The sequence below is a fragment of the Terrapene carolina genome, unplaced genomic scaffold (genome assembly GCF_002925995.2).
Source record: "Terrapene carolina triunguis isolate 2854851 unplaced genomic scaffold, T_m_triunguis-2.0 Scaffold68, whole genome shotgun sequence".
NCBI lineage: Eukaryota > Metazoa > Chordata > Testudines > Emydidae > Terrapene > Terrapene triunguis.
In genome coordinates, this window is record NW_020664419.1 from 18,925,746 (window position 1) to 18,943,738 (window position 17,993).

General features: G+C 43.5%; 1 protein-coding gene across 8 annotated transcripts in view; it reads right to left on the bottom strand.

Moving 5' to 3' along the window:
* The window catches only part of PHTF2 (putative homeodomain transcription factor 2), a 162,345-nt gene that overhangs the window by 119,180 nt on the left and 25,172 nt on the right, over nucleotides 1-17,993 (bottom strand). For 7 of the 8 annotated variants that reach the window (XM_024196976.3, XM_029910810.1, XM_029910809.1 and 4 more), the window contains exon 2: nucleotides 14,062-14,141. In XM_024196976.3, coding sequence (XP_024052744.2) covers nucleotides 14,062-14,106 — 45 coding nt within the window. In that variant the 5' untranslated portion in view covers nucleotides 14,107-14,141. Of the gene's footprint in view, nucleotides 1-14,061; nucleotides 14,142-14,252; nucleotides 14,301-17,993 lie in introns of those variants that run through there. The other variant, XM_024196975.3, reaches the window with a different exon arrangement.

The following is a 17,993-nucleotide window of genomic DNA, read 5'->3' on the forward strand; positions in this document are numbered from 1 at the left end:
ATTGAAGTAATGCCTCGTGCTAACTATGTTTGCATTGTAAATTATTTCTTCCCAGCATCTTATTCGTAAATAGACAGAATAAATAAGCCATATGTGCACCAAGACTGAATTTGAGCTTTGTGAAGGACACAGATATTCACTTTAAGCTAACATAGTGATGGTATCAACATGTAGTCCAATACTCACAACACCTTGTTATTCTAACGGAATCAATTAATATTTCAGGAATCATTTATAATTTATGACCAGGGTAGACTACCATTCTCCAAGATTATATTCCTGAGAATACATACTTGCTCTTTCATTATATATAATGTTTTAAAGGCTTAGCACACAAAAAAAGTTAATCCATATTAAAAAAAAACCAAAAAAACAAAAACCAACCATACTAAATTTTTCTGCTTAGAAATTCTGAATAAAAATGATGCAACATCATATTTAGTACCAGAATTACAAAAGATACTAAATACAATCCCAAGAGCAAATTCAAGGTTTCTATGGACCTTCTGTTCCAGAAATAAAGAATAAAATCGAATGTTTTATTACGAGTGCCTAGTATAACTGCATTTACTAACATCCTTCAGAAGTTATTTTATTCTTTCCTTAGTGATCTACAGGGCAGGAGTAGTAGCAAGCCAGTAATACAGCAGTACCACAGACTTTGCTGTAGTTTCCTTCTGTTCACTATGGATAAGTTTCTGTTTGGAGATGGGCAGAGCTTGTTCCTAGGTATGGACTGTGCGAAAGGAGACAAGAGAGTGGAGGTAGGGAAATATAGCACATGTGCAGGAAAAAGAAGTGGTCATAATGAGGATGGGAAGAATGCTCCAGTGGTTAGGATGCTAGCCTAAGAATTGAGAAACCTGGGTTCAATTCCCTGCTTTGCACAAAACTTTGTGTAACCTTGGCAAGTCACTTAGCCTCGGTGTCTCAGCTCCCCATCTGTAAAACAGGTACTGTGCAATACTTTATCCTCACAGTATCCCTGTGAGGTAGGGAAATACATTACAGATTGTGAAGCACTGAGATCTACTGATTAAAAATACTTTATAAAAAAGGTAACAACACTACATTAGTTCATACTGGGAAGTGCAGTAGTGACTTTAATTTTTCACTATTCAAGTGGGATGGAGAGACAGAAGTAGACCGTACAAGTTGCCCATCACATTGTCCAGGACTTCTAACCTTTCAGCTTCCTGATGTGAGTCCTGACTCCCTGTACCCTAACAGTTTAACCCTCTCTTCTTAGTCATTGGTGGTTTTCCCCTTATGTAGTAACTGAGGTTCTTTGAGATGTGTGTGCATGTGGGTGCTCCACTTCAGGTGTTCATGCGCCGCCTGCTCGTAATTGGAGATTTGTGATAACTGCCCAGTTGGGTTATACATGCATGGTCCCCACTTTGCGCCACTTCAGGTGGTTATCTGGTGCTGTGTGACCATCCCCCCCTCTTTCCTTCTCTACTGCAGAGCACTTAGTGTGAAAGTACGAAGTAGAGGGAACTGAGGATGGGTAGTGGAGCACCCACGGGGGGGGGGGGAAGAGAGAAGAGGGGATCTCAAAAAACCTCAGTTACTGCACAAGGCGAGTAACCCTCTCTTCTTCTTCGAGTGATGTCCCTGTGGGTGCTCCACTTTAGGTGACTTCAAAGCAATGCCCTTCAGTGGAGGGAAGGGGCTTCGGTGTTGAAGTCGTGACAGATAATATGGTGAGTCCGAATAGTGCATCGGATGTTGAATGCTGCTCTAGTGCATAGTGTTGTATAAATGTGTGGGCTGATGCCCAAATTGCTGCTCTACAAATGTCCATAATGGGAACATGGTTGAGAAATGCTATGGAGGCTGATAAGACACTAGTGGCATGAGTATGAATGTCTGTAGGGGGTTGTAGGTCATATTGGTGATAACACAGTTTGATGCAATCTGAAATCCATTTGAAAAGCCTCTGTTTAGATATGGTGTCCCCTTTGGATCGTTCAGTTATTGAGACGAATAATTTCAGAGACTTGCAGAATGACTTCGTTCTGTCTATGTAAATTGCTGATGCCCTGCATACACCCAGGGTATGGAATGTTAACTCCTGTCTATCCCTGTGGGGTTTCAGATAAAAGGTCAGTAGATGGATGGGTTGGTTGAGGTGGAATGATGAGGCAACCTTAGGCAAAAACTTGGGATGCAGCCTCAGGGAAACTTTCTCTTTGAAAAAGATTATGCATGGTGGGTCTGCAATGAGAGCTCCCAGCTCTCCGACCTATCTGGCGGATGTAATAGCTACAAGAAGCGCTACCTTCAACAAAAGGTGAAGGAGAGAGCATGCTACCATTGGCTCAAATGGGGAGGGGGGGCTGTGAGGACTCGAAGGACTAAGTTGAGATCCCAAGCTGGGGTAGGATTTCGCACTTCAGGGTAAATGTTGTTGAGACCTGTGAAGAACTGCTTGGTGAGTGGGAAGGTGAAAAAATCAATAAATCGTCTACTTTGTGGTGGAACGCTATGATAGCTCAGAGATGGGCCTATCCATGAGCTCAATCAAGGTACGATTTTTTTAAGTTCTAATATTAGAGGTAAGGAGGCTGAGATTGATACAATCTTTCTGCTGGCACCAGGTATCAAACCGCTTCCATTTGTGTAGGTATGTGTGGCGGGTGGATGTTCTGCGGCTATTTAATAAAATGTTTTGTACTTCCTTCACGCACGTAATTTTGGATTCTTAGAGCTTTGAGATTGAGTATTTCCAGGTCCAGGGGAAGGATTTGATGTGCATCCTGGGACAGGAGAAGAGGCAGAGGTGGAAATGTGCGTGGTGGACACACCACCATCTTGAGAAGGTAAGGGAACCAGGTTAGCCCCCACATGGCCTCGGCAGTGTCAGGATTACTTTGGACTTTTCCAGCCTGATCTTGTAAAGAACCCACGCTAGGAGGGGGGTGAGAGGAAAGGCGTATAAGAGGGGAGCGTCCCATTTGATAAGAAAGGCATCGCCTAAGGAGTGAAGACTCAGCCCTAGCATTTGGCGTTTTGTGCAGTTGCAAACCTCCAATGCCTGAATACATTGTGGAGCACACGTGTGTTCAACTCCTTCTCATGGCCCTGACAGACGTTCCTGCTTAAGGTATCTGCTGTGCTGTTTTGGCATCCAGATAAGTATGATGCTGTGATGTCAATACTGTGCATGATGCATCAGTGCCAGAACCGCATGGTCTCTATGCATAGGGAGTGTGAGCGTGCTCCCCCTTGTTTATATAAAACATGCATGCCACCTTGTCTGTGAGGACTTGTATGGTCTTGTCTTTTTTGATGGGTAAGAAGTGGGAGAAAGCATTGTGAATGGCTCATCGTTCTAAAATATTTATGTGCAGAAGGGATTCTGCTGGGAACCAACTGCCCTGGATAGAATATGACTTCAGATGTGCTCCCCAACCCAAAAGTGATGTGTGGGTCGTGATGGTCATCATTGGGGGATTCTGTACAAAAGACCATCCCCATGCAGATGTTGTCTGGCTGTGTCCACCAGAGTATGGAGTTTTTTTTATATTGTTTGGCATTGTGAGGCATTTGTTTATATTGTGCGTGTACGGGACATCTCACGAATGCGTGTAGTCTCGCATGCTTGACAACGAAAGTCGTGGCAGCCATGGGGTCCAATAGTTTCAAGCAAATCCTGGCGGTTACTTGCGGACTGTTTCATGCCATGGTAATCAGATTGGTTAAGATTAAAAATCACTGCCATGGTAGAGAGGCCATCATCTCAGGAGAACTGAGGGAGGCTCTGATGAATTCTAGTTCTTGCACTGATGTTAGTATTGATTTTTATGCATTTATTTGGAGGTCTAGTCTTGTAAAGAGAGCTACCGTCTGTTCGGTGGCCTCTAACGCTGCTTGTCGTCTTGACACTTTCAGTAAGCAGTCGTCCAAGTACAGGAATATCAGGATTCTTTTTTTGCAGAGGTAAGCAGCCAAAATTGTAAGGACCTTCGAGAATACTCAAGGGGCAGTGGATAGGCCGAAAGTCAGGACATTGTACTGGAAGTGATCCAGTCCAATAGCAGATCGGAGAAACCTTTGATGGAACAGGTGAATTGTTATAGGAAAGTACGCATCCTGGAGGTCAAGGGCTGAGAAATAGCCCTCCCCTTTCTAGCGCTGGAATTATGGTCACTAATGTGACCATCCTGAAGCGTTGGGTCTTCACGAACTTGTTGAGTTGTCTTACATTATGAATGGGTCTCTCCACCCTCCTGTTTTTTTTCCTGTGTGAAGAAATAATGTAAGCAAAAGCCCTTCCCTCGGTGTTTTGTTGGTATGGGTTATACTGCTCCTATGGGCTACCTCCTGATGCAGCAGATGTTCGTGAGAGGGATCCCTGAAGAGGGATGGGGAAGGAGGGTGGGTATGGGGGTTGGAGATAAAGGGGATAGAATACCCAGTCTCAATAATTTCTAGAACCCATCTGTCTGTTACAATAGTTTGCCAGATTGGGTAACTCCAAATGGTTGGGAGATGGTTCCAGCGCTAAAGATGTGGGGGGTCTCAGACCCTCGAGCAGGGCTCAAATTTGCTGCCTGATGGTTGAGACAGAGTAGTCGGAGGACTAGGTTGTCATCTCCTCGAGGGTCTCGGTTTCCACCCATGATGCTTGTATTGTCTGTGCTGTTGTGTATGGGGTGTGGGCTGGAACCTCTATGGGGTATAATAATTTCTTCGTCTTTTCTTGGTCCTAGGTGTATAAACGCCCAGGGACCTCAATGTCACCCTCAAGTCCTTGAGCGTATGGAGGACTTGTCTGTTTTGGCTGCAGAGAATTTGGGACCTTCAAACAGCAAATCTTTGACCGTCAACAGCACCTCTTTGGGGAATCCAGAGAGATGGAGTCAAGACACCTTTCTCCATCACCACTGTGGTGGCTACAGACCTCGCTGCTGTGTCCACCAAGTCCAGAGCAGCCTGTAGTGCTGTCCTGGTTATAAGTTGTCCCTCTGATATTTGAGGCAGGTATTGAAAGTCTGCAGGTGAGGCAGTGATTAAAACACAGGAAGCCGGGCATGCCCCTTAGGGGAACGTTTCCCTCCCCCCAAGGAGAGAACTAATACTCTACTCCAATGCTTCAACAGAAGCCCAAACTCCTAGTGAGGGAATTTTTTTTAAGGGAAAGAAAATAACAGGGATTAAAAAAAAAAACAAGACTAACTATATCTACTAAACCTAGAACTAGTGAGAAAACTATGCTATTAAGACTAAGCACAGAGGCACTGCTAGATGCTCCAACTCGAGCTAAAGGTGGTAGAGAAGAAACTCTGGGGGGGGAGAGGGGTGTTGCACAGTGCCAGATAACTGCATGAAGCACCTTGAGACGGGGACCACGCATGTGCAACCAACTGGCACTGCTATCACAAATCTCCAATTACGAGAGCAGGAGTGCACAAACACCTAAAGTGGAGCACCCACAGGGACATCACTCGAAGTAGTAGTGCTGGGATCCCCCCACTCCCCTGTCCCCCACATAGGGGAACCAAACAAAGCAATTTAAAACAACTTATGCACACATGCGTTCCCTCGTTTGGATTCCACGTAGAGACCATCGCTCAAAGATTTGCCTTAAACATATTTTTAAAACTTTTTAATGGTGGTGCTCAAGTTACTAACTAGTGAATTGTTTGTTTTTTGGTGAGAACACTAACAGTGTTAAATTTTTTGAGGGATTTCACAGAACTAGAATTTCACTGAGGTTTACATCCCTATAACATCTCTGAAGTAGACCATTACCATTATGAAAATAAATGAAATATTTAAAATGATCAATAGTGGAGAAGTGCCTTCAAAGTGCAATAATTCATGTTACTGAAGTGTTTACAATAAATGTATTCACAGGTATCTATGATCCAAGCATTGTCAGAGGAAAAATATGAATCAGTCAACCTTATTCATTACACTCCTTGATGTTTACTCTTTTCTAGTGTCAGAGAGGCAAGGTGGGTTAGGTAATATCTTTTATTGGACCAGCTTCTGATGGTGAAACACACAAACTTTCAAGCTACACAGAGCTATTCTTCAGGTCTTTCCTAGCATGTTTACTATACAAATCATGAAACTTACCTTTTAGGTCTGATTTATTAATTACAAAGGAAAGTTATACTTGTAAGAATAGGCAGCAACAGCTTCCAGTCCTCTCCTTCTTGACCAGTGAGTTAGCATCGGTATGAATGCATCCAGTTGGCCTCACTAGCACTATTTCCCTTTCTAATGACACACAGTATTTCAGCTGCCCACATTTCTCAGGCCTATTTTGGCAGTGTCAGAAGACTACAAGAAAGCCACAGTTTGAGAGATATTCTATCTATTCTTTGCTCTGCCATTAAACTATAGCACTACTCTTCTTTAGAACATATTTAGAGATTTTATCTTGATCTTTAACTCGACCTTAAATTATACGTTAAATGTTCCAAGATATCAAAACTAATGTCCCCATAACACTCTCTTTCTCTCTGCCTTATGTCTGAGGGTAACAGCAGCCCCAACGTCAGAGATGCTTCATAGATTATGCCAGAAAGAGTGCTGCAGCAGTATTCCTTAGAGCTGATTCAGATACTCTCCTGGTGCTAAAATTTTAATCAACTTGTTCCAACAGAACAAAGCTATCTGTTACTGAAAGAGCAGCCGGTACCAGTTTAATATCCAATCTCGTCAGTACACAGGAAACTCCCAGATCCAACAAGTTCTTTAGAAGGCAAAAATCAGCCTTGGCACTGATGACGTTTGGCACCAGAAGGACTGCTTCTTTGAGCTGATGTAATTTTAGTACTCATTGAAGTCTTTATACAGTGTAGTCACAAACCCAATCCATCTGGCACAGACTTCTTTGGTGCCAGGGCCACCCACGACTTGGCTGACTGATGCCAAAGATGGAGTGGAGAGGCTTTGTATACAATTCCCTTAAGCATAACAAAATTCTGCTATTTGCTTTCCTTTTATTTTGCCAAGTTCTGGACAAATTTGGCACTGATGCACAATATACTACAAATTTAAAAAATAAAAAAAAAAATTAAAAATGCATGTAAATATAATCCTAATTCCACCATAATCTATGCAAACCTTACCTTTTGCTAAATAAATCTACTACACCTCTACCTCGATGTAACGCTGTCCTCGGGAGCCAAAAAATCTTACCGTGTTATAGGTGAAACCGCACTCTATTGAACTTGCTTTGATCCACCGGAGTGTGCAGCCCCGCCCCCCAGGAGCACTGCTTTACCGCGTTATATCCGAATTCGTGTTATATCGGGTTGCGTTATATCGAGGTAGAGGTGTATTAAAAACTTGAAAGAGAGCATTGTGACATAGCTAGGGCCCAAAATGTGTTCCCATCCTTCTCCTAAACGTCATTCAACACCCTGTGTTTCAAGTGTACATTCTTGAAATTTCTAGACATTTGATACTCTTCATAACACATTCACTTTAAAAAAAAACAGCAAAAAGGGGAGATTTAAAACGAATGAAGTTTTAAAAGAGTTTTCCTGATCCTCAAAAGATACATTAATCAGTCAATATCAAGAGCTGGATTCTTCCAGTTTCAGAATGGAGCAGAAGGGGTCATTGGCATGAAAGGATTATGATGAAACTATTTAGAAAGGAGATACTTATATTTAAAAAATCCCACTAATACAAAGTTATGGTCAAGCACTCAGACACTATGAAACTGAAAAAAACTAAAGTTTGCCCTCACAATACTTCCAATGTTGTCAACTCTAACCATTTTATCAGGAGTCCAATTATACTGAGTGTTTTTCATGACTGAATACTGATCATGCAATCTTAACACTACATTAAGGTTACATTCTTGCATTTAAATTCCCCAGGCATTTAAGAACAAAGAAAATCTAGAGAAGCTGCTGAGCATCTTGTAAATTCCTTGCACAGCGCCAATTCAACTTGCTCGCCTAAAAGATCACCATCAACTTGAAAATTATGCCTTTCTAAAATTTTTGTATCTATTAGTTAACAAAAATAAGTGAAAAAACTGTCAAAGTTTGTGTATTTCACAACAAAATTAGCAATAGGTCAAATGCGGTTTTCTCTTTGAAGACCATTAATTTCCTCCTTGCTAAAAAAGACATTAAAAAGAATGAAACAGATTTTTTTTTTTTTTTTGTAAGTAATGGAGAACAAAACCAAGAAAAACTGAAAAAGGTGCTCAGGTGGACATGGGAATTGTTTAAAACAGGTGGATCTGATTTAAATCACTAGTCAGGAAGACTCGATTTAATCATGGATTTCTACATAAAAGCGCATTCTTGTTGGTTGTTATAAACTTAATACACATTCTTCATACCTCAGAGATAGATGTAGGTTTCATTTTTAGAAGGTACACGCTATACATGCCTGCCCTGTCCCCGGCCCCAAGCGGCTCCCACAAGCGCTGCGGCCCCTGGGGGAGGAGGGGCAGAGGGCTCTGCGTGCACTGCCCTTGCCACGCCTCCAGGTACCTCCCCCAAAGCTCCCATTGGCTGCAGTTCCCTGTTCCTGACCAATGGGATCTGCGGGGGGCGATGCCTGGAGGCAAGGGCAACACACGGAGCCCTGTGCCCTCCTGCCTGGGGGCCGCAGGTACATGGTGCCGGTGGCGCCGTGGGCCGGATCCAAAGCCCTGAGGGGCCAGATCCGGCCCGTGGGACGTAGTTTGCCCACCCCTGTTCTAGACTGAGCGCTGAGTCCCATAGGGTAGATAGAAAGATTAACCTAAATACTCTATACAGAAGCTCCTGGAACCCCATAAGATTGGGTCCCTAAACCATGAACTATTGGAACTAATTTACAAAAAACTTTTCTTAAGCATTACATGAATATATTGTCTCATACTATAGAATTAGAATTTATAATCCCTATTCCATGATGAGATATCTTTGAGCTATAATGTAGCTATCTTTAGATAGGTTTTTTCCCCCCCTCAAAAAGCATTTTATCAAAAAAATCTGATTCAAATAAAAAAATCCAATTTTTTTTATTTTTATTTTTTTAAATATCATTGATTTTTAATCCACCCTGGTTTAAAATAAGTTGACAGTGTTTCTCAGACTTTTCAAGAGGAAATGTTTCTCTGCAGGTACTCATCTATTCAAGTTGTGGTATGTGAATTCAGTGTATTAGTATACACATGTAGACCTAAGGACATGTTCTGACAAGCTACATATGCAATTTTGAAAGGGTTCTCTTAAGTAAAACCAATTGTTTCCTCTCCTCCTCAAAGCAAAAGCATTTGTTTTCAAAGTTGCATCAATGTCAACTCTCCTGTTCAAACTTCCGGCATTTTTACTTTAACTTCCATCTTAAAAAAGAAAAATACTGATTAAGTCTCCTCATGCATATACCCTTTTCAAAGTTCAAAATCAGCTGAACTAATTTTGCAGAAACTTTCTGGGAAAGTCACTTTTGAGCAGAAACAAAGCAATAAAATCACTATTTAAAGATAAATATTTCAGAAAGAGGAACATATGAAAAACATATTATCAATTAAATTTAAGCGTGAATTGTAAGCTCCCACTCTATTTTATAAACCTCAAGTAGTGTGGGTCAGACTTAAAATTCTTATGAGTAAGGAAATTCTGACTTAGTCACCATAACAGATCATGTAAAAAGCGACAAACAGTCCTGTGGCACCTTATAGACTAACAGACGTATTGGAGCATAAGCTTTCGTGGGTGAATACCCACTTCGTCAGATGCATGTCATGTTAACAGATCATGTTATGATCCTTTTCCAGATCACTACTACAGACAAGAGCTCACATGCATTCTCCCAAGACACAGAGTACATTTATTGTAACAATATAGAGGGTATGAATTTTAACACACTTAAGCACATAAATAACTTTAATCATCTGAGCAGCTCAATTTCAGCCAATGGGACTGATCATATGAGTAAAGTTACTCGTAAGTGTGTGCAGGGCTCATAGGTAATATGGACAGTTGATAGTGACCCTGTAACAGGGTAATTTACTCCTTTAAGGGGCAGGGGCCTGGAGTCAGCAACCCTGTTCAATTATCAGACCCACTTGGGAAGGAGTCAGTGATGCCTATAAAGGGCTGAAAGAGCTAAGCTGGAGGGAGAGCTGCAGAAAGGAGATTGACTCTTGTGACTGGTCCTGGAGCAGAGAGAGATATACAGTGACAGGCCTCTGGGCCCCTGCAGTCTACACTAGGCATGTGAATAGTTTTGTATTACTTTGAAATTTTTTTGGTTTAAATTAATAAACCATACCATTCATATTTAGCAAAAAGAACAGGAGTACTTGTGGCACCTTAGAGACGAACAAATTTATTTGAGCATAAGCTTTCGTGGGCTACAGCCCACTTCATCGGATGCATAGACTGGAACATACAGCAAGAAGATATTTATACATACAGAGAACATGAAAAGGTGGTAGTAGCCATACCAACTGTAAGGTTGCCTAATTCTTTCCATTAAAAAAAGGTCACAAAATATTTCATTTTTGCAAAGCTCTAAACACCTCTGTTCTCTACAGAAGGCCTTTGAAATTCAGCTGAGAGAAGAATCCTGGGGGGGGGTCAAAAAAGGGCCTTGTCTTCATCCATGAAATTCCATTCAAGTATAGTTAAGTTTTCAATTGTTAAAATTGCCACTTCCCTTCTATCTCTTATGACATTAGCAAAATTTTGGCAGCATGCCACAACAACTGAACACAAACATGGTCCCATGCCATTACCAAAGTAACAGCAGCACAACACACGCTACACTGGGAACGCCAAGAACAAACTGTGTTTCCAGGAGTAGGAAAGAAAGAGCTGGTTCATGCTTCCCCCAACAACTCTTCTCCCCACCCAAATCCAAAAGCCCATCTCTCCAGTGGCTTAATTTGTAATGAAAGAGGTGCCGGGGCTCAAGCAATTTTTGTACTTTCATAACCGACGTGGCAAGTGGTGCCGGGGCTATGAAATGCCAAACCTAACGGTGCCAGGGCTCAGCCAGGTAGTCTCAGGGGTAGTCAGGGGCTTCCCCCCCCCCCCAAGGCCTGGGAGGCAGGAGCTGTGGGGGGGCACTTTTGGGGGCCTCGCAGTCCCAGAGTGGCCCTGGGGATTAGCAGGGGGCCGTGAGAAGCCCGCTCCGCTTCCCTCGCCCCGGCCCCAGCCGTGTCGCTCGGGGGAGGAGGCTTGGGGGAAGGGATCTCCCCCGCACTCATCGGCAGCAGTGGAAGCAGAGCAGCCTGGCCCCAGCCCACTCCACTCTGCCAGCTCCCAGCCGCAGCGCTCCGCTTCCCGTCGCAGGTGAGTGCGGGGCGGCGTCTTTTCACCAACCTCCCCACACTCACCGGCGGCGGGAAGCGGAGCAGCCCAGCCTCAGCCAGCTCCACTCTGCCAGCTCCCAGCCACGGCGCTCCGCTTCCTGCCGCAGGTGAGTGCGGGACCTTTCCCCAACTTCCCCCCAGCGACATGGCTGGGGCCGGGGCAAGGAAAGTGGAGCAGGCTGGGACCGCGTCACTCCGCTTCCCGCCGCAGATGAGTGCGGGGGGCATCCTTTCCCCAACCTCCCCCCACTCACCGATGGCAGGAAGCAGAGCGCCGCGGCAGGGAGGTGGCGGAGTGGAGCAGGCTGGGGCTGGGCTATACTGCTTCCCACCGCTGCCGGTGAGTGCCTGTCAGAGGGTGAGGGGTGTGGCTAGGGGACAGGGAGCAGGGGGGTTGGGGGTCTCTGAAGGGGGTGGTCAGGGAACAAGGAACAGGGAGGGCCAAAGCAAGTTCGATATAACACGGTCTCACCTATAACACGGTGAGATTTTTTGCCTCCCGAGAACCGCGTTATATTGGGGTAGAGGTGCATTTTACTGCCAGAAGAGCTGAGCGTGCACAGCTTCCACTGACTTTAGTTGCAGTTGCGAGGACTCATCACTTCCTCACAGCAGGCCCAGGAACACAATATTAACATGAAAATAAAGTATTACTGTGTGCCATTCACCTGTCTTAACCAGACCATCCTCTCTTTCAACAGTTCCTTACCTCATTCCTTATATATCTTCCAACTTCTAGAGCAAATGAGGCAGAGATCCTACCAATAGCCTAATTTCACAACACAATTCTAAATCATTCCCTGAACACCATCCGTCCTGATCTCTGAATGGCCAGGGTGCAGTGGGAAAAAAAAATAGGGGGTCATCATGGAATTAAAGACTATCATAAAGCATACCATAAGATGACTGAATTAATGTTACATGGGAAACAAATAAAAATATTATCTAAACCGGGGTAGGCAACCTATGGCATGCGTCCCGAGGGCGGCATGTGAGCTGATTTTCAGTGGCACTCACACTGCCCGGGTCCTGGCCACCGGTCCGGGGGGCTCTGCATTTTAATTTAATTTTAAATGAAGCTTCTTAAACATTTTAAAAACCTTATTTACTTTACATACAACAATAGTTTAGTTATATATCAGAGACTTATAGAACGAGACCTTCTAAAAATGTTAAAATGTATTACTGGCATGCAAAACCTTAAATTAGAGTGAAAAAATGAAGACTTGGCACACCACTTCTGAAAGGTTGCTGACCCCTGATCTAAACTTTCAAGTCCATGACTTTACAACCTAAATGATATTTTAATAGGTGGGTGTTTGGTATGTAATTTTATCTTAGACTGTTCAGACTCAAAGGTTTACAGACTTGTAAAGAGAGACTGCAACTAGTACCAGAGGGGGGGAAAACAACCCTAAAGCTTCAATCTATTTGTCAGTAATTCTTCCATTAGTTTTCCCTACAACAAAAGGTTCCTGCACTTTTAAATTTAAAATGTTTTATTTTATTTCTTCTAGCAAAGACCTAAATAATGGGGGACAGGGATAACTAAAGATCACTGAAGTAGTCTTCATTCATTAGTGTGCTTTGAAAACATTTTACAATGAAATGTGTTTTAATATAATCAGAACTACATTATAAATAGCACCTAATTTAGTTATCAGGGTTTTAGATTTGCCTTTTCAATGTCATGTTATCCACAATTGTAAAGGTTCAACACAATACTGCAATGAAAACATTAACTATTCCATATCTTGTATGTAGGATAGTGAAGCATGCTACTAAAACTGTAAACTGCTGTCACCCTGCTCATAAAAATGAGATGTGCATTCTCATTAGGCTATCCCAAGTAAACAAAAAATATTAAGAGTTGCTGATTTACAAACAAATGAGGATTTTTTTTAAATCCATAACAAAAAAAAAAAAAAAAAAGTACTTTTCATTACAGCCTAATTATAGTACATATGTAACGCATGTTACTTTAAAAAAGATTCCTGCTTTAAATCCTAGCATCAGAGCACTGAAATCATGAGTTCTAGCCCTGTGCCGCTTTATAACTGAAAAGCAGTTCAACTTATAAAGTATATTAAAAAATTGTGGGAGACTAAGTCATGAATGATACAGTTTGAAATTGCTGAGATTTTAAAACCAAAATACGGAGCAACATTTAGCAGTTTTCATGTACATTAATGGAACAGGTTAACAAATCCTAGAAACACAATTGTGGATATATAATGGATAATTAAAAAAAAAAAATCTGGTCAACTTTTATCAGTACAAATAAAAGAAATTTTAACATTTGAATATTCTGGAAAGCATAGCCATTAACCGATGAGTGAAAAGATAAATGAAATCTTTACTTTCAGTCTTGCAGTTTGCTTTTCCGTCAAATAGTGTTATTTCAATACTTTTAAAAGTATGAGAAAGTGACTTAAGTACTACATAAACTGAACATTCTCCTATACACCAATGCTTTAGTCTACAACCAATAAATGAAAACTTTCCTTCAAAACTACATTTTTCCCTTTACGGAAAAAAAGAAGCAGCAGCCCAAAAGGAATCAAAACACTTTTAATATATGTTTAATCAATCATTTTTGGGAAAATAGTTTGAGCTACTCATTTCCAGACACTACACAAATCAACACTTCAAGAGAAAAAAAAAAATGTAAAAATGACAAAACAAAAACCCAATCACCACCAAAATCCCCCTTCCTTTCTTTTACCACTACCACCAGCACCAACACATACTTTAACTGAAAAGCTTACCTTCTTCTGATACCAGACTATAGCATCTGTTACTTTTGACGCCATTTATTCTACTGCATTCGCACGGTAGTCATTTTAGGCTGTTGAAAGAAAGACAAATTTTACTTCCACCTTCCAAGAAAAGACTGATCAACAGGCATGTAAACTACTCTAGTTACCTGCAGAGTAAAATGGTCTACAGGTATACTTACATTACATCTTGCCTCGTTATTTTAGTGATACGTTTTCCCCAACTAAACAAAAATCTGCTGCCAGACTAAGGAGACAGAAGTTTTCTATTATAACAGCTTTCTCCACCCTGTAAAGTAATGCATACCTGGCAAACAAAGTAAGCTTTACTGCTCAGCTAAGTCTCATAGGATATATCTACACTGCAAAACAAACAAAAAAACAAAAACAAAACAAAACACACATGGTACCAAGTCTCATGGGGAGACTGGTTCAAGTTCATAGGGCTTGGGCTGCAGAGCTAAAATTTGCAACAGACATTTAGGATCAGGCTGGAGTTCAGGCTCCAAGACACACCCCAGACATGGGGTTTCAGATCCTGGACTCCAGCCTGAGCCTGAATATCTACACTGCAATGTTTAGCCCTGCAGTCTGAAACCTGCAAGCCAAAGTCAGTTGACCTGGGCCAGCCGCAGCCATGCCATAGGTCTTTTATTGCAGTGTAGAAGCACAGAGCTTTAAGGCCAGAAGGGACAATCATTATCAACTAGTCTGACCTGCACATTGCAGGCCACAGAAACTCATCTACCCACTCCTGAAATAGGCCCATAGCCTGTGGCTGAGTTACTAAAGTCTTCAAATCTTGATTTAAAGACTCCAAGTTAGAGAATCCACTATTTACTCTAGTTCAAACTAGCAAGTGATCCATGCCCCATGCTGTAGACGAAGGCAAAAAGCCCTCGGGGTCTCTGCCAACCTGACCGGGGGGGGGGGGGGGGGGGGAATTCCTTCCCAATCCCAAATATGGCAATTGGTTAAATGCAGGTCAATGAGGCCCATTGCCAGACACCTGGGAAAGAATTCTCTGTAGTAACTTGGAACCCTCCCCATCTAGCATCCCGTGTCCTGCCACTGGAGATATTTGCTAATAGCTGTCAACAATGGGCCTCATGCCATTGTATGCAACTTCATTAGGGTTACCATTCGTCCGGATTCCCCCGGACATGTCCAGCTTTTTAAGCTAAAAATAGCGTCCGGGGGGAATTTGTAAGTGTCCGGACTCCCCCCCCCCCCCCTTGCAGAGCGCGCGCGGCTAACAGGGCAGCCGGCCGGATGGTGCTACTTACATGGGGTTCTGACAGCCAGAGAGAGCCCCTCCTCCTCGCCCCTGCAGCTGAGATCACTCCCTCCCCTCCCTCCCTGCATTCACAGATCGCCTCGGGCAGTCTGGAGCTCCTCCCCCGCTCCTCCTCCACTGCTGCCCAGCGTGCCGGGACGAACGGCTCAGATCGTTCCTGAGCAAGTTCACAGAGACATTAGGCGAAGGCCAACAACAAGGGGGCCAGAGGGTTGGAGAAGGGGCAGGGAGGTTTTGGAGGGGGCAGTCAAGAGACGGGGGGGGTAGGGAGTTCGGGGGGGCTTTCTGGGGGGGTGTGGATAAGGTTTTGGGCAGTCAGGGTACAGGTATGGGGTAGGGTCCTGGGGGGCAGTTAGGGTGGGGGGGGGTCTTAGGAGGGGGCAGTCAGGGGACAAGGAGCGGGGGTGGTGTTGGGAGTTCTGGGGGCGGGGCTGTCAGGGGGCAGGAGTGGGGAGAGGGATTGGAGCAGTCAGGGGACAGGGAGCAGAGGGGTTTAGATGGGTCGGGAGTTCTGGGAGGGGGTTGTCAGGGGGTGGGGAGTGGTTGGATGGGGTGTGGGAGTCCCAGGGGTCTGTCTGGGGGTGGGGGTGTGGATAAGGGTTGGGGCAGTCAGGGTACAGGTAGGGGGTAGTGTCCTAGGGGGCCAGTTAGGATGGGGGGAGGGTCTCAGGAGGGGGCAGTCAGGGGACAAGGAGCGGGGGGAGGGCTGGGGGTTCTGAGGGGGGTGGGAAGTGGGAGGGGCAGGGGCGGGGCTAGGGCAGGATGGGGGCGGGGCTCCTCCCATCCTCTTTTTTGCTTGCTGAAATATGGTAACCCTAAACTTCATCATACAATCCCCTTCATAAACTTATCAAGCTCAGTCTTGAAACCAGTCTGGTTTTTTGCCCTCTCTTCTCCCCTTGGGAGGCTGTTCCTGAAGTTCATTCCTCTGATGATCAGAAACCTTGAACTATTTTCAACCCTATACTGGTTAATGGTCAGTTTATATCCATTTGTTCTTGGGCCAATGTTGGCCCTGAACTTAAATAATTCCTCTCCCTCCCTGGGTGTTTATCCCTCTGATGTATTTACAGAAAGCAATCATATCTCCCCTCAGCATCTGTTAGACTCAGCAAGCCAAGTTCTGTAAGCCTCCTCTCATAAGGTAGATTCTCCATTCCTCTGATTATCTTAGTAGCCATTCTCTGCACCTGTTTCTTAAACATGGGAGACCAAAATTGCACATAATATTCCAGATGAGGTCTCACCAGTGCTTTGTACAATGGTAATAAACCTTCCCTTTCCCTACTGGAATACCTCGCCTGGTGCATCCTAGGATTGCACTAGCCTTTTTCACAGCCTCACCGTCACCCTGTCATCCACTAATACACCCAGATCTTTCTCCTACTCAGTTGTTTCCAACTGACAAATCCTCAGTTTAAAGCAAAAATTCTTGTTGTTAGTCCCTTGCACTATTAAATTTCATCCCATCTCTTTCTCCAGTGTTCAAGGTCATGCAAATCTTCTTGTAGAATATGCAGTCCCCATCCCATATTAACAATACCTATCAATTGTGTATCATCCGCAAATTTTATTAGCGCACACTTACTTTTTCTGCCAAGGTCATGGATGAAAATGTTAAATAAGATTGATCCCAAGACCAATCCTTAAGGAACTCCACTAATAACCTCTCTCCAGACTGGCAGTTCACCTTTCAGCATGACCTGTTATAGTTAAGACTAAGATTTTGTCATGGTTATTTTTAGTAAAAGTCATGGACAAGTCACGGGCAATAAACAAAAATTCACAGAAGCTGTGACCTGTCTGTGACTTTTGCTACTGCGGCTCCATGATTTCCCCCACCATCATGGTGGCTGGGAGCTGTGGGGTTCCCCCCTCCACCCACGGCAGCTGGGAGTTGCAGGATGACCATATTTTCCAAAGAGAAAACGGGACACTCCAGTCACTTGCCCGAGGCGTCCCCCTCTGCCCTGGGTAAGCTGTCACCTGTAACTGGAACCATGAGAAGGGGCACCCTCAGGAGTCTATCACCTGTGCTGGAACTTTGCAGGAGGCCCCGTCACTTGAACCCTCCCAGGGCCACATTGGCTGTCAGCTCCAGAGTCCTGAGAACGTCTATGAGCTCCGTGACACAAACATAGACTTACTTATAGTCTCCCCTTTACCTAGTTTCTTACTCACCTTTCAGTTCTAATATTAATCCCCATCTTCTCCAATTTAACTAAATTTCCCACATGGAACTGCATCAAATGCTTTACTGAAATCCATAGATTAGGGTCTACTGCATTTCCTATATCTAGAAAAATCAGTTTTCTTCTCAAAGAAAATACTAAGAAACGCTGTGATTTAAGTTCCTGAGATTCACATTGCACGCAAAATCTTTTATATTTTTTTTAACAATGGGAAGTTGTACCTATTGCTTTATACTATTGCCTTGTTAGAATTTGTCAACAAGTACTTTTCTATGGAAATAGTGGGATTTAGTGAAGTCAACAGTGTATTCAAGAAAGTGAACCATAACATTATAAATGCAAAGGAGGACCATTTCAGACTTGCAGCCAGATATAACAAAATTACTGTTGGGATCACCCTAATTATGATTTTAAAGTTTGACAATTTCCTTACT